Consider the following 23,853-nt stretch of genomic DNA (forward strand, 5'->3'; position numbering starts at 1 on the left):
CCAGGGCTCCTCTCAGGCAGTGCACCCTCAGGCGCCAGACTACAGAGCCTCCAGAGCAGTGGTTCTCAACCTTTCTAATGCCGCGACCCTTTAATACAGTTCCTCATGTTGTGGTGACCCCCAACCATAAAATTACTTTCGTTGCTATTCATAACTGTAATTTTGTTACTGTTATGAATTGTAATGTAAATATCTGTGTTTTCCGATGGTCTTAGGCGACCCTGCTAGCGGTTCTCAACCTGTGGGTCACGACCCCTTTCATAGGGGTCGCCTAAGACCATCGGAAAACACAGATATTTACATTACAATTCATAACAGTAACAAAATTACAGTTATGAAGTAGCAACGAAAATAATTTTATGGTTGGGGGTCACCACAACATGAGGAACTGTATTAAAGGGTCGCAACATTAGAAAGGTTGAGAACCACTGCTCTGGAGGCTGAAGTGCAGGGGCATTGAGGCCTGCTGCTTCCACTCTGGCTTTGGGTGGAGGGCAGCCTGCATGCCTCCAGAAGTAGGGGTTAAATGTTAATTTGGATGTTAATCACCAGGATTATTTTAAGGAAAACGACATCAGACAGGATGGCAGGTAGGGGTTAAACTCTCCAGCCTACCAAAGCCCAGGTCCCTTACCATATGGTAAAGTGTGAGGTGACAGCTAAGGTGTTAGAGCTGGGCTGACCAGTAGAAATACCACACAGGCTATGATATTTAAAATTGTCCAGTGACCACATTTTTAAAAAGTGAAAAATAACAGGTGAAAGTAATTTTTATATTTTATTTAAGCCAATGTATCCAAAATGGTATCTATCATTCAAGAGGTCATCAATAAAAAATATTGAGATGCTTTATATTACTACTAGAGGCCCAGTGCACGACATTCATGCACTGGCAGGGGGATTGGGGGTGAGGGGTCCCTCAGCCCAGCCTGCGCCCTCTTTCAGTCCAGGACCCCTAGGAGGATGTCTGCCTGCCAGCTTAGGCCCGACTCCCTGCGGGCCTAAGCCGGCAGGCAGACATCCCCCGAGGGGTCCTTAACACTGCTGCAGAGGCAAGAGAGGTTCCCGCCACTGCTGCCGAGCTCGCCAGCCATGAGCCCAGCTTCTGGCTGAGCGGTACTCCCCCTATGGGAGGGCACTGACCACTGGACAGCTCCTGCGTTGAGCGTCTGCCCCCTGGTGGTCAGTGCGCGTCATAGCGACCAGTCATTTCGCCATTTGGTTGATTTGCATATTAGCCTTTTATTATATAGGATCATTTTTGACATTAAGTCTTCAAGATATTTGACACTCAGAACGTATCTTAGCTGGGACCAACCCCCATTGCATGTGTGCAGGTTATGCATGGCCAGCGGCTGCAGTACTGGATAGCAAAGCTTTTTTTTTTTATTATTGTACATTTTTATAGTTTCACAAACAAGTGTGACAAATCATTCGGCATCTCGGTGTTTCTATAGCTGGACAACTTAGATCTTATTCATCAGCCTGCTGAACTGTTCCTTTTTCAGAAACCATCCAAAAATTTTCTGATATCCTTGTTTTTAACTGTTGTGGCTTGCTGAATCAAAGCAGCTGAATTTGATACAAGTTCAATGTCATTTCCTTCAAGAATCAACTCATTTTTCTGGGTTTGAGATACTGAACAAGCAACGCCTGACCTCATCCGAACTCTGCAGATGTATTTTTCACCCAAGAAATTTCTAATTTCAACAAGAGAACCATTCTCCTGAATAACGACATTGATGGGGAAGTGAGCGTACACAGACCTCATCTTGTAACGGAAGCCCAGTGTAACACCCTTGATCATGTTCTGTACATGACTGCAGATAGTGCGAACTGTGGCCAGTTCCTTTCTATTTCCCCACCATTTGTCAACCCGGAGCCTCTTCTTTTTCTTTCCAAGGAGACTGAGCTCTACATTGATGTGGTTGAAGTCCCTCCGCAGGGTGCCTCTGGGGCCCTTCACAATAACTGTGTGACCCTTCAGAGTGATGTCCACATTTTCTGGGATGTCCACAGTCTGATTGCTGAGAATGGTCTTCATCCTCGCAGTAGATGCGGCAAAAAAGCGCAAAGCTCTTTTTAAAAGATCAAGAGAACATCAGGTCTGGGGATTACATTAGAATCACCTTGGGGGGGGGGGATGTCTAAAATTACAGGTGTAGCCGAAACCGGTTTGGCTCAGTGGATAGAGCGTCGGCCTGCGGACTGAAGGGTCCCGGGTTCGATTCCGGTCAAGGGCATGTACCTTGGTTGCGGGCACATCCCCAGTGGGGGGTGTGCAGGAGGCAGCTGATCGATGTTTCTCTCTCATCGATGTTTCTAGCTCTCTATCCCTCTCCCTTCCTCTCTGTAAAAAATCAATAAAATATATTTAAAAAAAAAAAAAAATAAAATAAAATTACAGGTGTTGTAGAGGACTCAGGAGGTATACATTTAAAAAATAAAGTCCCCGGGGCCTCTGAGGTGGTCAGAATTGAGCTATTCACTAAAGAACTCAGTCAATAAAAACTCTCTTCATACTTCAGTCTGCAAAATGGGCCCATAATAACACATGCCCCCTGCCTAAGAAGACCCTGAGCTGCCCATCAACAGGGCTCCCAGCCCCAGCCCCACTCCCAGCAGGGAAGCCTCAGAGGCCCCTCTGGGGTCCCACAATGTGGATGAGAGTCAAACAAGCAATGACAAGACTGGCCAACCTGTCCCCCTGCAGAGCTGCTCCCCAGGACCCGAGTCGGGAGCCAAGCATGCATAGTACAGAAGCCCTCCAGCTGCCAGGCCTCTGGTCGTAGAAGGACAGGCCCAGCTCAGTCCTGGAGAATAACCTCCCCTTCTGTGGGACCATCTGAGAAACCCCCAGTGCGTGGGCCTCCACCCCCGCCCCCCATTCCAGAATCTTCAGACCAGGATTGTGCTTTGGGCAGGTGCTGCTTTATTGGGGCCTGACTCTGTTCTGACTTGCTATGTGACCTTCAGCAAATCCTCACCACTCTGTGTGCAACAAAGAAAAGTGTTTCCCCCTCTCTTAGCCACACTAACTAGATTTTTCTTTAAAAAATTGAGCCTGCCCTAGCCAGTTTGGCTTAGTGGATAGAGTGTCCGCCTGCGGACTGAAGGATCCCTGGTTCAATTCAGGTCAAGGGCACATGCCTTGGTTGCAGGCTCCATCCCCAGTAGGAGGCAGCCAATAGATACAGGAAGCAGCCAGCCTTATCTCTCTCATCGCTGATGTTTCCTTTTTCTTTTCTTTTTTTAAAAAAATATATTTTATTGATTTTTTACAGAGAGGAAAGGAGAGGGATAGAGAGTTAGAAACATCAATGAGAGAGAAACATTCATCAGCCGCCTCCTGCACACTCTCCACTGGGGATGTGCCCGCAACCAAGGTACATGCCCTTGACCAGAATTGAACCTGGGACCCTTCAGTCCGCAGGCTGACGCTCTATCCACCAAGCCAAACCGGTTAGGCTCATCGCTGATGTTTCTATCTCTTTCTCCCTCTCCCTTCTTCTCTGAAATCAATAAAAAACACATTTAAAAATAAAAAAAATAAAAAATTGAGGCCGCCCTGGCTGGGTGGCTCAGTTGGTTAGAACGTTGTCCCATGCACCAAAAGGTTGGGGGTTTGATCCCTGGTCGGGGCATGCACAGGAGGCAACCAATCAATGTTTTTCTCTCACATCACTGTTTCTCTCTCTCTCTTTCTCACCCTACCTTTTTCTCTCTAAAATCAGTAAATGTATCCTCGAGTGAGGATTAAAAAATTGAATCATCTGGGTTCTGGCAGTAGTGGTGCACTGCTGAGTTGGGTGCCGAATTGACAAGATCAAAGCTTCAGGAGGTACAGAGAGATGGAAGGATCTTGGATTTGATTGACAATGCTTGTTAAGAAGATAAACTGCTGTCCTAGCCAGTTTTGCTCACTGGATAGAGCCTTGGTTGCAGAATGAAGGGTCCTGGGTTTGATTCCCGTCAAGGGCACATGCCCAGGTTGTGGGCTTGATCCCCAGGAGGGGGTGTGCAGGAGGAAGCTGATCAAAGATTCTCTTTCATCATTGACATTTCTCTCTCTCCCTCTCCCTTCCTCTCTGAAATTAATAAAAATATATGTATTTTTAAAAAGAAGATAAACCACTTTAAGAGGATGTTGCAATACTACTGAATAAGCTTTCTGAACCTGAATGGGACAATGGTGGAACCACAGAAATCCGTTAAAGAACAAAAAATAAAGTGGACCAACTTGGCCTTATAGTACCTCCATGAGAACGTTTTTCCCATAGGAAACTGACACCTGGCTCCTTCCTGGATGGATTTTAAAAAATGTACATAGGTACAAAATGTTTTCTTTCAGTCTCCTAATTCGAGTCTTTTAGTGATAGATCAATGCTCAAAAATGTGTACCCACTTAGCCTGGCTGGTGTGGCTCAGAGGTTGAGCATCATCCCATGAACCAGGAGGTCACAGTTAGATTCCTGGTCATGACACATGCTGCCTGGGCTCCATCCCCAGTGGGGGCGTGCAGGAGGCAGCCGATCAATGAGTCTCTTTCATCATTGATGTTTCTATCTCTCCCTCTTCCTTCCTCTCTCTGAAATCAATAAAAACATATAAAATATATATTTTTACTAATAAATGCACACCCACGTGGTTTGTGGAAGCTAAGTGCAACGACAAACTGAGATTTCTCAGAAATGCAGAATATTTGGCTCTTTGAACTTAAAGTTCTCATTTACTAGCTTGTGCTTAAACACGATTGGTTAAACATTTGCCTTTAATTTTGCTTTGCTGTCAGAATTTAACACTTCACAACTACTTATAGTTATTCTTTGACAGAGGTGATTGAAGATACAAAAAGAAAAGGCTCAGAAAGAGGAAGCCAACATAGGGAGACATGAACTTCTTGTATACCCCCCTCAGAGAAGGAGTCTGAGTGGCTGTAGGTGTAATGGATATTTAGAAGCCCACTCCCTGACTGCTGGGATTCCTAAGCTTCCTCATGGTGTTTTCAAACTGTGGATATATTTATAAAGCTTTTTTAAAAAATATTTTTATTTATTTCGGAGAAGAAGGGAGAGGGAGAGAGAGAGATAGAAACATCAATGAAGAGAGAGAATCATTGATCAGCTGCCTCCTGCATGACCCCTACTGGGGATCGAGCCCACAACCTGGGCATGTGCCCTTAACTGGAATCGAACATGGGACCCTTCAGTCCGCAGGCCGACGCTCTATTCACTGAGCCAAACCAGCTAGGGCCATTTATAAAGTTTCTGTGCTTGCTTGTTTTTGTAATCCCCACTGCAGGACATTCTTAGAGAGAGAAAGGGAGAGCGGGGAGAGAGAGAGAGAGAGAGAGAGAGGGAGATCCATCGGCTGCCTTCCAGGGATTGAACCTGCAACCCAAGCATGTACCCTGACAGGGAATCAAACCGGCAACCTTTCGGTGCACAGGCCAATGCTCAACCAACTGAGCCGCTCCAGCTGGGCTGGATACATGTATAAATTAAAGTATCTGACATATCCCTCTGCTTCCCCTACCACTTCTTTTGATGCCTCTGGAAATGCTGTTTAGCTAGGTCAGTGGTCGGCAAACTGCGGCTCGTGAGCCACATGCGGCTCTTTGGCCCCTTGAGTGTGGCTCTTCCACAAAATACCACGGCCTGGGCTAGTCTATTTTGAAGAAGTGGCGTCAGAAGTTTAAGTTTAAAAAATTTGGCTCTCAAAAGAAATTTCAATCGTTGTACTGTGGATATTTGGCTCTGTTCCCGGACACCCCACAGCCCTTTGAGATATAACTGAAACACCATGGAGTCACTATTTAGTTATACATTTATATGAAAATTTGTATTTTGCAAAACACATATATTTATCTCCGGGAATTATTTGCCTTTGTTATGTAGTATCTGTCTTGTTCTCTATTCACATTGTGAACTCTGTGGGAAGAGGCCCTGGCTTATACTTCTGTATCTATCATTAAAAAACCAAGAACACTGAATAATTGAAATCTCTGTTCTCAAAAAAAGTAAAATAAAAAAATGGAATCATCTGACTTCCCTTCCCCTCATCCCCACCTCAAGAATAAGCCAGGATTCAGAAAATCCTGAATCTTGTACCGGGTTTGAACTGGGGACTCAGTAGACCCCAGGCATGGGGAAACTGAGGCACACGAGGCAATCGTTTCGCCTATTTTTGCTGCAGGAGGAATAGGAAAAATGAGGCCCATGCCCCCCACCTTCTGGCTTCTTTGAAACCAGGCACGGAGGAGTCACTCCAAAGCCCCTGACATGTGCTTATTTTGCTTCTGTCTCCTGCAGGGCAGAACGGAAACCTTTTTCCCACGCTCAGATGGGGAAACTGAGGCCCAGAGAGGAACGTTGGGGTGGCAAGCGAGAGGCTGCTCTTGACCATGGCTTCTGCTGACTGCTCTGAGTTGGTCCAGCTCCTTCCAGAAGGAGCACAGGCTTTCAGAGGCCAGCAGAGTTTGAGCCCGGACACCGGACTCTGTGCCTCAGTTTCTCCATCTATCAGGTGGAGGTCCGAGTGAGAATGAAATGTTTATTAGCATTACAACTAGCACTCAGGCTACCTGCCTTTCCCCAGAGGCCCCAGAGCCGGGAAAGGTGATGGGCCTCTGTCAGAGGAGATCTGCGCCCAAGCCCTGAGGGAGGAAGCCACCCGCTCAAGAGTCTTAGTGGGGAGGGGTGGACTGCGCCTCACTTCTCCTTTCTCCCCCACTGCTGGCTCTGCCCCCGGATGAAGCATGGGGCAGGGGGTTCCCGGACAACAAGGTCCCACCTGCCCTTCTCGGCACCTGCCTCTCCCTAGCTGGAGACTCTGGGCAAATGCCCTCCAACCTCTGACTGTCTGCCCACCTGTAAATGGGACCATAGCAGGGTCCAGCTCACAGGGTCATCATCAGCATGAAAGGAGTTAACACAGGGGAACAGCCCTGGAAACAGCAAGGGTGCTCCCGAAGTCCGACCTCTAACTTTTCACCATTCATTCTCTCTCCACAAACGCCCCATGATGCAGGGTCAGCTTTGGGGCTGGAGCCAGGCAGCTCCCTGGGGACGCCTGCAGCCCCTTATTCCTCATCTATTATTGCTGCCCCGACTCCTCTTGTAAAAATTTTAAAAACATGAGGTTTGAACATACACACACACACACACACACACACACACACACACAACCTGAGGTTTGTTATTAAATTGGTTTATTTTTTAATGATTCCAACCAAATACAGCAGGGTGGGGTGGGAGGCTGGGGGGGGGGGGTCTTGGTTCATGTTGGGACAGGGGGGCGGGCAGAGGGGTTGGGAGGTCCCACTCTGTGTGATGTTCTGTAAGTCCTAACACTGCTGAGAACATACCCCCTCTCTTCTTGATGATGCTAAAGGCACTTGGATGTCATTTTGAAAGGCTCCCAGGGTTGTCATGGCAACCAAGGTCAGGAGAGTGCTCAGGGAAAAAAACTAGTCGGCTCTGCCCAACTTGAGTGGGGTATGCAGCTGCTGGACATCCCCTTTGGTCCTCACTCACAAGTGGTGTTAGGATGGAGTCCCCACCCTGGCTGGCCATGATCAGCAACCTACCACCCCACCATGCTGGCCTGTGCACACTGACGGGGGAGGACTGGGGCCTCTGGCATTCCCAGCCACAGCCCAGAGAGAACAGCCAATGTCCCCTTCTGAGCTCTGTCTGAATCCTTTGCTCAATACCTCCAGTGTTGACCTGGCTTTCTCTCTGGCTCATCTCAGAAGATCTTGAGGGATCCAGGATTCAAGACCACCATCAAGCCTGTCGATGGGCCCAGCCTCTATATGTAGCGATGTACAGGTCCTCAGTCACCAACCATGATTACACAGCGGGCGGGGACACAGCTGGCTTTCAGCCTTCCTACAAGGTCCTTGAGAACACTGTCCTAACCTCTCAGCTCCTTTCTGACTGAGGTCAGGCCTCACAACGTTTCCTGTGCCCCTTTCCCCAACGATGCCTTAACTGTTGTCTGGCTGAGGTAGAGAGTGAGGGCAAGACCCCGGCTGGGGGAGGCAGGGCCATGGACAGTCCCTGCCTGCTGTCTGAATACTTCTGCAGTACCTCAGCTCCTGCTTGCTTACCCTCAATGATGGGAAACACTTTCTGAAGAACAATGGGGCAGTGGCCTTGGGGAAACTTTCTTAACCTGAGCTACAGTCTGCCTATGGCTCTCTACTCTTTGGTCCTCGAGTTGCAGAGACCAAGGTGCTTCTGTCACCTTCTCTCAACAAACCAGTCCAGGCCTCCCTGTAGCCTGACCCCCTGTCCAGGCCTGCTCCCCATTGCTGCCCTGCAATGCACAGAACAGGGACCCTGAGAGCTGCTCACATTCTCTGGTCTCATTCCCCACGTGAGCAAGGGGACACGGGATTGGCTCAGGACTGGAGGTCACTACAGCTGGCTTGCTGGAGGACGCCCCAGAAGCTATGCTCCTGGCCAGGGACCAGGGAAGCTGCCCCTCTGGCCTGGTGTGGGCTCAATAACCAAATGGCAGCTCTGAGGCTGGTGGAGGAACCTGGTGAAATGGGTTCTCCTAGTGGCAGCCTGCCCTGCTGGGCCCGTGGGTCCTGGTGGAGGGAGTCAGGGGCAAAGGTGGAGCCAGCATGTCTGGGATCACCTAGCGTGCTGGGCACCCTCAGGGTGAGCCTGACCAGCTTAACAAGACTTTAGCCCAGCCCCCAGGATACCCCCAGAGTTGGCCAACTGAGCGGGAGCTGGCTGCATCCCAGGTGTGAGCTATGTGTGACTCTGGTGTGAGCTGGGTGTGTTCCAAATGTGGGCTGCTTGTCCCAGGTGTGAGTTGTGCTCTCACAAGAGTCCTGTGTGCATGTGCTGAGCTCTGGAGCCGGGGGCATCTGTTTAGTGCCAGGTGTGGGTGTTCCACTTTAGAAGGTGTGTCTAATTGCATCCTGGGTGTGAATATGTGTGCTGGGTGTGAGGTGTGGGGTGTCCAGGTGTGAACAGTATAGGCTTTTGTGCGCCCTCCAAGCGTCCTGAGTATAGACCATCTCACCCAGGTGTGAGCTGTCAGGGGGCCCTGGGAGCAGCAGCTGTGTGCCTCTGGGCGGGTGGGAACTGTTAGCAGTGAGGACCCTAGGTTTCTGAGGCTCCCCCTCCCCCCATGCAGCTCAGTGACCACTCAGGGCCAGGAAGACAGGGGAAACCTTAGAAAATGCTTGAGAAACTCTGCAAAAGACACATCCTGATGAAAAAAGTCCTGTGGTTGGGTCTCTACAAAAAAAGGGAAGTGCTGCCAGCAGTCAGCTTGCAGCCACTCCTCTGGGAAATGCATAGGTGTCATCGGACAGGCCAGCGAGGGGCTGGTGGGGACAGAGACGGAATCTCCCGGCTTCACCTAGAGCCCGCACCCTGCGGGGAGGCTGCCCCCAGGACCTCTCAAATCATCTTCATGTTGAACTTGCGGGAGCTTCCCTGGCCGGCGCCGGTGGCCGGGCCATCCACCTTGCGGAAGGAATACTCCACGGAGAAGTTGTTCTTGTGCTGCCCACGGCCCCGGCTCCACACGAAGAGCAGCAGGAAGCAGAAGAGGACGACGCCCAGGAAGGTGATGCAGCCCATGGCCGTGGACACCAGGATGGTGGTGAGGTCCAGTGGGAAGCGCGCGGCCGCCAGGGTCTCGTTGCGGCCCTCGCCCAGGGTCCGGTTGGCGGCTGGCTCGGGCTGCACTGTCAGCGTGGCGAAGTAGGTGTCGTTGCCGCCCGCGTTGCTGGCCACGCACGTGTAGGTGCCGCTGTCCTGCGGCTGCGCGTCCAGGATCTCCAGCGTGCCCCCCGGCAGCACGCGCGCCCGGCCGGTGCTGGTGCCGGTCACCGCGCTGTGCTGGGGGGTCACCCAAGCCACGGTGGGCGCCGGCTCGCCCTCCGCGCGGCACTGGAAGCGCACGTCCTCACCCGCGGTGGCCGTGACCTGCTGCAGCCGCCGCTCTCGAATCTTGGGCTTGCGGCACACGAAGTACTCGAAGAGCGCAGAGTCCGGAAGGTTGCGCAGCGCGTCCCCGCGAACCTCGGCGGGGGTGGCGCAGACCGGCAGCCGCCCGTCGAAGTTGAGGGTCTTGCGGCGCTGCACGATCCACAGCAGGCGACAGTCGCAGGCCAGTGGGTTCCCATCCACGCGTAGCGTCTCCAGCGTGTTGACCGAGTGGAAGGTGCTCTCCTCCAACGTGGACAGCAGGTTGTTGGAGAGGTTGAGCAGACGGATCTGACGCAGCCCCAGGAAGGCCTGTGGCTCGACCACGGCCAGCAGGGCCCCGGCCAGGTGCAGCTCACGCAGGCGGATCAGGTCTCGGAAGGACCCGCGTGGCACTGTGCTGATGGGGTTGTGCGACAGGTTGAGGCAGGTGAGGTGGGCCTGGTGGCGCAGCGCAGCGGCTGGCACTGCGGTGATGTTGGTGTGGGTGACCGACAGCGAGGTCAGGTTGAGGCCCTGCAGGCTGCCTGGGGCCACCTCCTCCAGCAGCGGCCAGTTGTCAATCTCCAGGTGCAGCAGGCCTGGGAGTCTACGGAAGTTCTGGTCCTCCAGAGCCGCGATGGCCAGGTGGCGCAGCCGCAGGGCGCTCAGGCCCCGTAGGTAGCCCAGCGACTCACCCGACAGTGCTGTGAGATTGCAACGCTCCAGGGTCAGCTCCTCCAGCGCCAGCAGCCCCGCGAAGGCCCGGCGCGAGATGAACACCAGGTCATTGTCGCCCACCTCCAGCCTGCGGAGGCTTCGCAGGTCCTGGAATGTGTAGTCCAGGAGGATGACCAGCTTGTTCTCACTCAGGTCCAGCAGCGTGAGGTTGTCCAGGCGCGTGAAGACCCCCGGCGGGATGAGCTTGAGCAGGTTGCCTCGCAGGCGCAGGACGCGCAGGCGCGGCAGGTTGGCGAAGGCGCCGGGCTCCACGTGCGCGATCACGTTCTCGCTCAGGTCCAGCTCCTCCAGCAGCGGTAGGGCAGCCAGGTCCCCTGGGTTCAGGCAGCGGATGCGGTTGCGGCTGAGCTCCAGTAGGCGCGTCTCAGCCGGGATGCCGTCGGGCACAGCGGTCAGCCGGCGCCGGGCACAGGCCACCGTGCGCGTCTGCGCTGTGCACTCGCAGCGAGCTGGGCAGCCCCCCGCCGGGGGCGGGGCCGCAGGCAGGAGCAGGAGCTGCAGGCTCAGGACGCACAGCCAGCAGGTCATGGTGTGGAGCCTAGGGAGCCGCGGCTTAGGGACCCGCCACCATCTTCATGGGCACCTGGGGGCGGGGGCAGCATTAGCACTGGAGTCTTGCCTCCCTGCCCCGTCCCAGTAGTGCCCACGAGTAGCATTTATCTCCTGTGGGACCCGCAATCCCACTCCTGGGTTGAGCACACACAACCTCACAAAAACCTATGCACCCATGTTTACAGCAGCAGCATTCTATTAGCCAAAATGTGGCAACATCGCAAGTATCCAAATATGGGTGAATGGATAAGCACAATATAGTCCATCCACACACTGGAATATCATTCAGCCATGAAAAGAAGTGAAGAAGCACAGAAGCACTGACATTCATTACAACATGATGAACCTTGAAAACACGATGCTCAGTGAGAGAAGCCAGACACAAAAGGCTACACAGTGTGTGAGTCCGTTTATGTGAAATGTCCAGGACAGGCACATTCCAGAGACAGGAAGTAGATTCATGGTTGCCAGGGGCTGGGAAGGGGATGGGAGTTTCTTTTGGGATGATGGGATGTTCTGGAATTTGTTAGTGGTGATGGTTGCACAATCTTGTAAATATACTAAAACCACTGATTGTGCACCTTAAATGGGTGAATTTTATGTTTTGTGAACTTTCCTCAGTTTAAAAAACTACAAAGGAAAGCATTTATTGAACTGGAGAAGAATCATGCAGATATAATGTAAACATTTTGGTACCGCCCCCCACCCCCACCCTCATTTATTGAGTGCTTGGTATAAAGCGGGCTCTGAATACACTGAAGAACAGAGCAAAGGTAGATCCTGCCCTCTGGGGCTCACATTGGTGGGGCGGGGATATAGATGGTCTACATGTCCCCCTCCCGGCCCCCAGAGTTTTTACCAGGTCTCCCACCTATCTTGTCCTCCCTCTGTTACCTGTCTGCATGAGTCCAACCATCACATGAAATTATAGGGTATCTTAAAACCCTTTACATCGTTTCTCCTCCAACTGGGTTGCAAACTCTCTAGGGTGTCTTAATCTTACAGCCAAAAGTGTGCCTGAGACATGGTACCTGCTCGATGAACATCAACACTCAGTAATTTTTAATGGAAATAGTTTGATCAAAACTCCGTCACAGAATTTTGAGACCCATTCAAACAAAGTTTAATAAGAAAGAAACACCCACAGGTAATGAGACCAGAGGATGCCCTGATAGAGGCTGTGAGGGGAAGCAGCATGGGTGGACGAGCACCGTGACCAGGTTGGTGAAAGGGTGACTTCAGACCTGGAAAGGTGACATGTGAGCTGGGACTCTGTACTGGGTAGAAAAGGGTCCCCCCAAAAGATATGTCTAAGTCCTGACCTCGGGACCTATGAATGTGGCCTCCTTTGGAAGTAGAGTCTTTGCAGACGCGCTTCGTTGAGATGTGGTTACACTGGAGGAGGGTGGCCTAATGGAATGACTGTTGTCCTTATAACAAGAGGGGAATTTGGACACATGTATAGATACACTCAGAGGGAGTAAAGCCACGTGAAGATGGAGGCAGAGCAGGAGTGAAGGGGTGGGAAGAGAGCTCCTGTAGCTGAGAATGTGGTCACACCACGAGCACATTGAGGGACCCCTGGTCTATAGGGGGTCATAGGTCTTAGGAGGTCATAGGTCTTAGGTGCCTGTCCCCAGCTGGGGAACATAATAGGGAGACTGAGGGAAAGGAGCAAGAGCTGGTTGGTTATGCTCTCTCACTGCAATTGTCCTAATCCCAACCTGGGCCTTGCAAGGAACATATAGCTTCCCCAAGGCAAGCCTCCCTTCCGAGGATGTTTTTCTAGGTCATTCTCTCCCATGTTGTTGCCCTGGAAAGCACATGGTGAGGCTGTGTCCCAGGTGGGGACAAGAGCCAGAACGGATGGTTCCCTGTTCAGCTGCCCATCTCATGCCTCTGGCAACTTCCTACCTTAAGCTTGTCCCTGGCTCTGAGGTCACTCCCAGTTTCTGCCGTGCCTGCTCCGTGCGGCCATGTGGAACGGCTCCCTTGCCCAGGAATGGGGGACAGGACCTCAGCAGCCTGCTCTGGAGGAAGTGACACCTCCCTGGCTCTGTCTCAAGGAGTAAAGGGCTGACATTTTTCAGCCCCCCCAGTACAGACTCCTTGTGGGACAGAGCTGCCTGGTATGTTCTTTCTTCAGGAGAGAATTTCACACCCCTAGAATAAAATTCAAAGTCCTCCCCAGGGTCCACAGGGCTTGCACACTTGCACAACCTGCCCCCGTCCTCCCCCCCATATTCCTGCCTTCACCTCCTCCCTCTCTACCCCTCACTGATTCTGCTCCAGCCACACCGGCAGTCTCATTGTTCCTCCAACATGCCAGGCACCATCCTGCCTCAGGACCTTTGCATATGCTATGCCAAACACCTTCCCTGCAAGGTTCTCTCCCTGACTTTATTTTGGTCTCACCCCCAATGTCACTGGTTATTTTTTGTACTAATGTCCCCACCTTAGTCTTCCTGAAATGCTATTTAAACCCTAATTTGCCCTAGCCAGTTTGGCTCAGTGGATAGAGGGCTGGCCCTCGGACTAAAGGGCCCCAGGTTTGATTCTGGCCAAGGGCACATACCTCAGTTGCAGGCTCAATCCCCAAGCCCTGGTTGAGAAGCATGCGGGAGGCAACCAATTGATGTGTCTCTCTTAAGTCGATGTTTCTCTCTCTCTGTCTCTCCCCCTCCCTTCCACTTTCTCTAAAGATCAATGGGAAAATATCCTCGGGTGAGGATTAACAAAAAATAAATAAGTAAACCCTCATTGAATGCATCATCATCACCATTATGGCGAACACGTCTATAGTTTTTACTGTGTGCCAGCCTGGGGCTAAAGTCTCCACCTATATTGTACCCTTTAATTCCCACACAAGCTCATGGAGGGGCTGCTGTCACCCCCACGTTACTGACAGGAACGCTGCAGCTCAAAGTACTTAAGTCACCAGCTCAGGTTCACACAGCCCATCAGAGGTGGCAGGGGGAGTCCAGGGCTAAGTGGGTGATAACGCTTGATCATTTTTTATTTTTATTTTTTTTACAGCACCAGGACAAGGTCCTGGCAGCTCAGCCAGCTAAAATTTAAAACACAGTTCTGTTATTGCTGGACCAATCTTTATCATCACCTCCAGAGATGCTGTAATGCTGGTGCCCCTTATGTGTCAATTCAGTCCGTCAGTCGACAGACAGGTACCAAGTGCCCCGAGCATTTTCCAGGTGCTGGAGACACAGAGCACAGGAGACAGAGAGGTCAACCTCTGGGAGCTGATGGCTGTAATGCAGCCTCTCCTGCCTTGAGTGCACACGTGGAGAAAAAGAAATCCAGGAAAAGGGCGATGGCTGGTGTCGAGGGATTGCAATGATCTAATTATCTGAGAAAGGGATGTTCATGCAAAGACTTAGCGGAGGAAGGGAGCCAAGCAGATGGCAGCAGGAAGGACAGTCCATGGAGGGCACAGCAGAGGACAAGCCGTGAGTGCGGCCATGCAGTTCAGGCGTGGGGGCTGAGGGGCGGCTGCTGCAGTCAGAGAGATGAAAAGGAACTTTTCAAAAATTTTAAGTTGGAAAGAATTAAAAAAAAATAGTTGCCATAGAATGTGGCTAAGGACAAAATCAGGAAGGAAGTACTCAAGGGATGAAAGGTCGGGACAGCTAGGGCACAGCTACGGTGATACAGTACGGGAAGGCTGGCGGGAGACCTCAGTTCTAACGGGCTGTGTGACCTCGGATGAAAAACACACCCTCTCTGGGCCTGGCCTGTCAAAAGAAACAAGAACCCTTGGGGAGTTGGAGTTCCAGCTCTATAATTACTCCCAGGATGAGAGGACAGCTGGTCCACGGGCCAGGCGGGGGGCCACTCAAGCTGTGACCCAGTTTGTCAACTGTAACCTCACCCTCAGGCAAGGCCCTGTCATCTCCTCTATGGGGGGTTGAGGGGTGCAGGGAGGGGACTTGAAGCTGGCCTTGAGCTTCTGATGCTCCCCCCTAAGGTTCTGGTCCCCCCACCTTGAGGGAATGCCTGGTTCTTAGAGAACAGTGGGGACTCTATTCTGCCTGCAGGACCCCCATTCCCTCACTTTCCCAGACACTGGCCAGGCCTGAACGTGGGAGAACATGCAGGAGGATGGTCTCAAGTGGAGCATCGTGTGGGGACTGCAGCCAAGATGCCTGAGTGCCCCCGGTCCTGCCTCTCGCAGATGTTACAGAACTGGGCACCCCAAGCAAGCAAGGGACCTTCTCTGGGTCCCTCCCTGTTCCGCTCCCTGGAGGGCTGGGTCTCACAGAGAGGTAGAAGACCAGGACTCGCAGTTCCCGATTAGGATCTGATCTGGATTCCAGTCCTGCTTCTGTGGGGCTAAGTTTTTAGGGCCCTCCACACCCCCTCCTCAGAGACCTGCCACCCACTTGGGGCCTCTCCTCCTGTCCTCCCATGACTAAATACCACCATTCACTGATGACTCTTTTTTCCCCTTTTTTCTTTCTTTCTTTCCTTTCCCCCCTTTTTTTTTTAGAGAGAGAGAAAAAACATTGATTTATTGTTCCACTTATTTATGCATTCATCGGTTGATTCTTGTATGTGCCATGACCAGAGATCAAACCCACAACCTTGGTGTATCAGGATGACACTCTAACCAACTGAGCTACCCGGCCAGGCAGCTGTGGCTGATGACTTTCGATTTGTGTCTTGGCCACCACGTCTCCCCTGAGCTCCAGCCTCAAGATCCAGTTACATCCCTGACCTCTCCCAGGAGGCCCCAAAGCATCCCAACCTCAGCCCGGGGAACAGTAGTGATCCCTGCTCCCCCTTTCTCTCACACAGGACGGTATCACTGAAAGTCCTCTCTCATATACCCAGCCAACCTTGGCCCCTTCCGCCTTCCCAGCCCCTGAAGCATTTATTGAACTGGAGAAGAATCATGCAGATATAATGTAAACATTTGATGGCACCAGGTCTCCAGGTGCCATCAGCTCCACCTTCGATACATCCCACAGCCGCCCCTATGTGCATCTCCTGCCTCTACCAGGCTGCCCCACCTTCCAGCACAGGCTCCAGCTCGTACCCCAGCACTCAACAGATGTTCTTCCTTCTCTGCCTCAGTATTCCCATTTGCAGAATGGGACTGGGGGTGTGTGAGGGTCTTTCCCCTACAGCACTGCTGACGTGGGGGCCAGTCATTCTCTGTAGGGGGCCCTGTTGGGCACTGTGTGGTATTGAGCAGACATCCTGGTACCCACCCACACTCTGGGTCTCCACTTCTTCTGTACCGGGCTCTGAGAACAGTGCCATCCTGACCTACATGGGGTGCCTTTCAAATGCTCAAGTCAAAAATGATTCTCTCGCCCTGACCGGTTTGGCTCAGTGGATAGAGTGTTGGCCTGCGGACTCAAGGGTCCCAGTTTCGATTCCTGTCAAGGGCATGTACCTTGGTTTCGGGCACATCCCCAGTGGGGGGTGTGCAAGAGGCAGCTGATTGCTATTTCTCTCTCACCGATGTTTCTAACTCTCTATTCCTCTCCCTTCCTCTCTGTAAAAAATCAATAAAATATATTTAAAAAAATGATTCTCTCTCATCATTGATGTTTCTATCTCTCCCTCTCCCTTCCTCTCTGGAGTAAATACAAATATATTAAAAAAAAGAAGTCAACCGAGAAGGTAATTGTACCTGGAAAAGTCTCCACTGGGTGCCAGATAGGGTCAGGAGCCAAGTCCTAGGCACTGTTCTGCTCTTGGTCAAGTCTTTACCACATTCACTTGTTCATTCATTCATTCCACAAGCACCTATTATGTACTAAGTGCTGTTCTAGTTCTATCAGGAAACAGCTTTGAACAAAACAGACAAAACCCCCATCATCCTGTCTATGGGTGAGAAACAGAAGAAAGAGTTAGAGACCACATGTGGGCATTGCTATGGAGAAAATCACCAGGGAAGGTGAGGTCTGTGGTCAGTAGAACAATAGCCCCCCAAGAGCACCCACGTCCTAATTTCCTGGAGCCTGTGAACGCTACCTGACTTGGCAGGGGGATTAAGTTTGCTGATGAAATTAAGGATGCTAACAAGTTGACCCCAGATGGCCCAGTGTCATTGCAAGGTCCTCATAAGAGGGAGGCAGGAAGGTCAGAGTCACAGAGATGGGAGAGGCTGCACTGCTGGCTGTGAAGATGGAGGAAGGGGCCATGAGTCAGGGATGTGGCACCTCTAGAAGCCAGAAAAGGCCAAAATGATTCTTCCCTGGAGCCGCCAGAAGGACCAGACTGCCCACACCTGGGTTAAGGACTTCTGACCTCCAGAACTGTGAGATGATACATTTGTGTCGTTTTAAGCCACTGGATTTGTGCTGACTTGTTACAGCAGCCATGGGAGACACAGGCAGGGTCTCTGCAGTGTTGAAGGGGAAGTGGGCTGTATGCCAGCTTCAGGAGCTGGGAAGGCGGAAGGGGCCAAGTCCCCCATGGGGTGTGCCTTCAGCATCAGCTGAAGTGAGGGGACCTACCTAGGAAGAGGCCCCAAAATCTGTCCATCACGGCAGGACCCGGGAAATAGACCCCTCCTCTCCTCCAAGCCAAGCTGTCCTAGACTAATTTGCCATGAAGCTCTCAACACAAGGGGGAGTCAGACTGTGGCTGAGTATCTGAGCACTTCCCCCTTGGACCCCAGCCCCTTCCCATCCACCTCCTCTATTCTGAATGAACTTTCTCCCTCACAGGCCACCTGGGTCACAGCCTCCTACCCCCTCCCAGGCCAGGGGATGCCGAAGACTCCTTTGGGCAAGGCCAAACCAGGCTGAGGCAGCAGCGGAACCTGCAGGGAGGGCCAGCGAGGGATGGTGAATAGATGCTGGGAACCTGGCAGCTCTGCCCCAGGGTACTCCTCTCTCTGTCCTCCCTTCACGTGCCCCTCCCCCACCCCCACAACTGGGACTGGAGGGAGCCAGGGGAGCATGGTTTGGCAGGCCCTGGTAACACACTCATTCAAACTTCAGACTTGGGAGGTGGGGGCCCTCCAAGGCCTGCTTTTGGGGATACACTGCCAACGCCCCCAGGACTGGTCATCCTGTGTCCTAGATCTGCGCTCTCATCCGTGATAATTCATTAAGCCCTAATTACCCTTCCTCTGCTGTTAGTCCCTGTTAACCCTTGGAGGCCTGGGGCCTCCAGACCCACTTTCCTTCCAGCCTGTGGGAGGTGGAGGAGGCTGTCCACCGCTCTGTGCAGGTGAGGCCGCTCACTGCTTACTGTGGCTGTTTGCTCACTAGCCCAGCCCCGAGGGTGGGAATAGTGGAGACCATTGGAGAAAAGGAGACTGAGGGTCAGAAGGGTCCCTGGCTCACCTGCCATAACTCTGCTTGAGAGTCAACGTTTGAGCCTGGGTCTCATGTCAGTTCCTTTCCACTAAATCCCAGAGCCCGGCTAGAGAGTGGAGGACAGTGGGCTCTCTTCTGAGGCTCAGGGTTGACACACTGGTGGGTGGCTCCCTCGGGCCCACCTGGGACAAGCTTTGTTTGGAGAGTTCGCTACCTGGTGACTGGGTGGTGACTCAGGGGCGCCCGGGAATGACAGCACTGTGGGATGAGAAACCAAGTTGCTGCCTCAGATCTGCTTTTTATTCCCACTCAGCAAGGCACCTTCAGATCCTGGGCTTAGTCTGGGGGCGGCTAGGAGCAACCACCCCCATTCTACAGATGAGCACACTGAGGCTGAGCAGGTGCAAGGCTGAGCTGCTGTAGTGGTGATAATGGTGATATCGGTCCCCTATTAACTGAGTATCTAGCGTATAGCAGCACCAGGCCAGGGCATGATACGTGGCCATTTGTCTCAGCTCGTGTGAGGTAAATCCAGTGCTCATGTTCATCTCAAAACTGGAGCTCAGAATGGGGCTGTTCTTTGCCAGAAGTCACCGGGCAGGACAGGCAACATAACAGCAGGAGGAGGAAGGCTGGGTTAACCCTTCTGAACCCCATCCCGTGGCTGGGTGGCTTCTTCCTGTTACACCACATAATCCAGACAGAGTGTGAGCGCTGCGTCTATGGGGGAGCCCGGGTAGGCTCCCAGGGTCTTCCAGCTCAGGTCCTGTCTCACATGGCTGATGCTTGGAGGCAATGAGCCCATAGCCCACCTGGGTGCAGACTCCAGACAAAGACCACCCCCTCCCCATTGGCACACCTGGTTCCCACTGCCTCATCCACCCTGAGACCCATGTTCTCCACTTCTGGGCACTCACTCACCACAGCCTTCCCACCTCCACACCTCCTTCACAGAGCCCTCTGGGTTGCTCCAGGTCTCAGCCCTGCTAGCACCAAAGGTCTCCATCATCAAATCCCAGAAGGTCCCCTTGCCTGCTGCCATGTGGCGCCAGATGCCCCCTTCCAACCTCCCCCTTTTGCCAGAAGCAAGAGGTTCTCAGCCATCTCTGTGCACACATGAATTCACCAGGGGGCGCTTGTTAAAAATGCAGGTTCTGATTTCTCAGAACCGGGGGGGCTAGGGTATGTGAGTCTGTAGTTCCCAGGGAACATGTTGAAAAAAGCAGTTTTAAGGTGCTCTGAAAAGGAAGGGCTGGGTCTGTTCTTGTGCCCAGATCAAGGCACGAGGTGCTCCCCTCCCCCAACTTGTTGAATGGGGCTCAGTGGCCTCCACTGGCCAGACCCCAGAGGCCAGGCTTCAGGGGATGGAGAGAAGTCTCCCGTCATCCTTGGTGCAGTTTGGACACTAGCCCACAGCGCAAGGGGCTCAGCCTTGCACCCCAAAATCCTCCCAACAGGCTGAGCTGTCTCCAGGCCCAAGGATGGAGCAGGTCCCCAAATGCCCCTTCACCTTCCTGGCAGCTTGGTTCCCACCCACCCACCCGCTGGACCAGACCCTGGTGAGAGATGGACAGGAGGAGCAGGACTGACGCCTCCATCCCGATTGTCCCTGTTCCCTAACCCGGCTGGTGCCCCCTTCTTCCACCTATGAAGGGGGTATATTCTGTCAGGCGTCCTCACTGCCCCAAAGAGACGCCCATCCGGCTCCCCATTCCTCTGCGCCCCAGTGGAGGGGCGGGGGGAACCCTAGCGTGGGGAGTGGCCCCCAAAGTTTCCAGGGGGAACGCGGGGGCCTGGCGAGGGGCGATGTGCCCGGGAGGAAAGCGCGAGGCGAGTGCCTCCCGGGCAAGAATGGGGGCTGCGGGGCGGAGGCGGAGTAGGGTCGCTGGGCCCCCCCGCGCGGCCACTCACCTGGGCGGCTCCGCCGCGGACAAGGCGCGGGCTGCGGCACCGGGGCCGTTGGAGCCGACAGGAGCAGCTGCCGCCGCCGCCGCCGCCGCCACCGCCTCCCGGGCCCGCCGTGCGCGCTCCCGCAGGCGCGTGCCCGCCATCAACCTCCTGGTGCGTGGGACGGGGACGCGCGGGGCTGTGCACGCGGTCTGCGCGCTAGCTGTGGGTGTCCAGGCTGCAGGTGTCTGGGGCCTTGGGCGCGCCCGTGCCGGGACGTGCATCAGGCGTCATGGTAGGGCCTGGGGACCACGACCAGGAATGAGTGGGCCTCAGTGTGCTCCCTGCCTGTGTTGGGGCGCGTCTGAGGACCCCTGTGGCCATGGCGAGGCTGTGGTGCAGGAAACGCAGGGACCCTAATCTGTGCCCTTCTGGGACCTAACCCCCTCTTCGATGCCCCCAGTCTAGGCCTTCACCACCTGGCACTTGGACACTTGCCCCAGCCTCTCGGAGACTCAGGACAGAGCTCCAGGCTCATTCCCCACGTACTTCCCAGAGGAAGCTTAACCACAGCCTCTAGATTAGAACCAGCTCTGGCTCCCTATTGCCCTCAGGATCTCATCTAAACTCTATCCTGCTTTCCTCCCTCCCTCCCCTCATTCTGGTCCCAGTGCAGATCCTCTTTGCTCTTCCTCAAACATGCATACTCTCTCCAGGCTCAGAGCCTTTGCACCCACTGTTCCCTCGGCCTGGCTGCAATGCCTTTCCCTCCGAGCTTTCTTGGCCAGTTGATAATAACTTGTGTTTGTCTGACTAATGGGGCTTTTTCACCATTGAATCCTCACCAGGCCTGTGCAGTGTGAGGGCGCTCAAGGAAGTTTGCAAGAGAATGAGAGTCTTGCCCATGCTTGGGAACCTCATGTCAGGAGGGGGCCTGCCTGCCTTGCCCGATGAAAGGCGTCCCGTTGGAGCAGACATCCTAGAATCATGGAACATTGGGGTGATGTGTCCCTATTCCTGACTCTTAGGCTGGGATATTTGGCTCCCATGTAGAAATGAGCTAGGGCAGAAATCGGACCAGGAGTGGGTGTCCTGACCCTCTAGGATGGGAATGCCCAGCACTGGACAGGAGTGAGTGGGGCCCTGTTCAGGGCTGACACTGTGGGGTCTAGCAGGGGAGGCAGGACGTTCCTGCAGGGTGTGGGGTGCAGGGACAGAGGACAAAGGGTGGCGGGCATCCCCCATCATGCTAATAACCCCAGTTGCTGGTCTCCATTCTAAACAGAGGCCCTCAGCTCCTCACCGCCACAGATAAGGACATTGAGGCTCAGAGATGCCATTTGACCCAAGGGAGAGGTTCAAGGCAGGCCTGGCTGCCCTGAGGGCTGAGGGCATGTAACCTTACACTGTCTCCCCCGGCCCTCCCTGACCACTGCGTCCTTCCAGCGGCTTTGATGGTGGCCTGGCATCAGCTCAGCCACCTGTGACTCAAGCAGGCTCTGTTCCCAGACTGTCTCATTGGCCCAAGGCCCAGAAACTGCATCCCAGGAGGCCACAAGCCAGACCCCCCTCAGGCTGAGGAGGGTGGTTCCCTCCCTGGCCCCCAGAAGTGCAGAGAGAGGACCTGAGTACCCCTCCCTCATGGATCCCCACCCCCAAGACCAGCCCAAGTCCCTGCACAGAGAAGTCATTGCTGGGACAAGCTATGTGACATGAAACAGTCACTTCTCTTCTCTGAGCTTCCCTCTCTTCCTCCTGATGCCTGCCTCTCAAGGAAAGTTTATTGAGCACCTACTATGTACCAGGAGGGAGATATGCTGGGTGGGAACAGGGGACTTGCCATGGAAGGGGAGTGGAGTAGACAAATAAAATAATCATAAAGTGGGGAGGAAAACTCAGAGAGATACCCAGTGCCCAACTTAGACTGGGGGTCAGGGATGCTTCCCTAAAGAGGGGTTGCAGGAGATGAGTCCTATAGGGTGAGGGGGGCTAACCAACACAATGGCCTGGGTTCAAATCTTGGTTCTGCCACTTCCTGGCTGTGGGATTATGGCAGATTCTCCTCTAGCCTCAATGTCCACATCTGTAATATGGGGATCAGAACAATACCCATGTTCTAGGGCTGCAAAAAACTTCACTTTTGATGACAGAGGGAGACACCAGGAGGGTGCTGGTGGCTCTGCCCAGCTTGTGGTCATTGCTCCGGATGCCTGGCTGAAGAGCAGGGTGAGGCCAAGGGCACATGCCACCTCAGGACTTCAGCATGGCCATTCCCACTGCCTGCACCACCCTTCCTCCAGACATCTGCCCAGATCCCCTTAGATTCCTTTCTGACTCACATCTCCTCCCCTTGCCTCCTTCAGTCCCATTCTTACCACCTCACCACTTTCCCCAGTTAAGATACTCTGTAATTTACTGATTTACCCTGTATATCATGTGCCCTTTAAAAAAAATTCTGTGGCTCCAATAGGCACACAATAGGCGTGCAATGAATATTGGTTGAATGAACCAGTGACCCAGTGACATGAAGGGTGGTAGATTTTGCTCCCAGAGGTGGGGTTTTTGGGAGCCTGAGGAGGGGGAGTGGTACCTGTTTCCCTGGAAGGGTCTTCTGTTTCCTGAAACCACTGCTTATCTTCTCCTTTCTGTCCTTGGCCAGCATCTTCCTACAAAATGTTACCAGTAGGAGCCCTCCAAGGGCAGGGACCACTCCTAACTTGCTCACTGCCATGTCCCTGGAGCACGTAGTAGGTGCTCAGCAAATGGCTAGAATGTGCACTTTGGCGTTCAGAAGAAGAGGAGGTGGGTTCAACTGCTGGGTGGCCTCTCTGGGCTCAACACCCCCAGAGGGATGCTGTCATGGGGAGCAAGGGGTAGCGTGGGAAGAGGGTGCAGCTAGGAGTTAGAGCCTCCCAGGATGTGGGGCGGCAAGATTACCTGGTTGTCAAGGTTACAACCACCTGAGATAGGGATGTTACCATGGAGATGGACCACCTGGGAGGAGAGAATGGCTCCAGATGGGGAAGTCATGGGAGGGGATGGGAAGAGGGGGATGCAGCCACTTGCCCAGGGGTTTTCCCAAGTCTCTCTGGAGAGGGGGTACAGCAGGGTCCATGGGCTCTCCCCATCCTGCATCTTAGTGCCTGGGAAAGCCAGCAAGAGCCCTTATGTGGTCATAATTATTTCTAAAATTAAAAGCACTCCTCCCCTGGTCCTCTTTCTCCAGCGAGATGTGTAGGATTGGCTGTTTCAGCTGGTGGAGGCAGGCTATGGGGGCAGGTGGCCTGAGAGCCTCAAATGTGGCCCCAGACAAGTGGTGTCTCCTCTGTAACTGGGTGTGGAGCCATCCGGTGCTCAGTGACAAAAGTGCATACAGAACAATTGAGGCTTTGGGCTCCAGATCCAGACCCTGGGTTTGTGCTGGGTCCCTGCTGTGTGAC

At 53.3% G+C, this 23,853-nt stretch overlaps 2 protein-coding genes across 2 annotated transcripts; both read right to left on the reverse strand.

Moving 5' to 3' along the window:
- Nucleotides 1-1,224: 1,224 nt before the first annotated feature.
- On the reverse strand, nucleotides 1,225-20,537 carry LOC308250427 (large ribosomal subunit protein uL6-like). Its single transcript, XM_080673033.1, has 2 exons — nucleotides 20,438-20,537; nucleotides 1,225-2,078 (listed from the first exon to the last, which is right to left on the reverse strand). The coding sequence occupies exon 2, from the start codon at nucleotides 2,042-2,044 to the stop codon at nucleotides 1,505-1,507; it is 540 nt and encodes a 179-aa protein (XP_080529159.1). The 5' UTR covers nucleotides 2,045-2,078; nucleotides 20,438-20,537; the 3' UTR covers nucleotides 1,225-1,504.
- On the reverse strand, nucleotides 7,196-20,542 carry LINGO3 (leucine rich repeat and Ig domain containing 3). The gene is made up of 2 exons (XM_080673032.1): nucleotides 20,438-20,542; nucleotides 7,196-11,262 (listed from the first exon to the last, which is right to left on the reverse strand). The coding sequence occupies exon 2, from the start codon at nucleotides 11,205-11,207 to the stop codon at nucleotides 9,429-9,431; it is 1,779 nt and encodes a 592-aa protein (XP_080529158.1). The 5' UTR covers nucleotides 11,208-11,262; nucleotides 20,438-20,542; the 3' UTR covers nucleotides 7,196-9,428.
- Between the last annotated feature and the right edge of the window lie 3,311 nt (nucleotides 20,543-23,853).

Source organism: Plecotus auritus (genome assembly GCF_963455305.1).
Source record: "Plecotus auritus genome assembly, chromosome: 6".
Taxonomy (NCBI): domain Eukaryota; kingdom Metazoa; phylum Chordata; class Mammalia; order Chiroptera; family Vespertilionidae; genus Plecotus; species Plecotus auritus.

Coding starts and splice junctions, on each gene's coding strand:
- LINGO3 (XM_080673032.1), bottom strand. CDS start 11,207: ATGACCTGCTGGCTGTGCGTCCTGAGCCTGCAGCTCCTGCTCCTGCCT.
- LOC308250427 (XM_080673033.1), bottom strand. CDS start 2,044: ATGAAGACCATTCTCAGCAATCAGACTGTGGACATCCCAGAAAATGTG.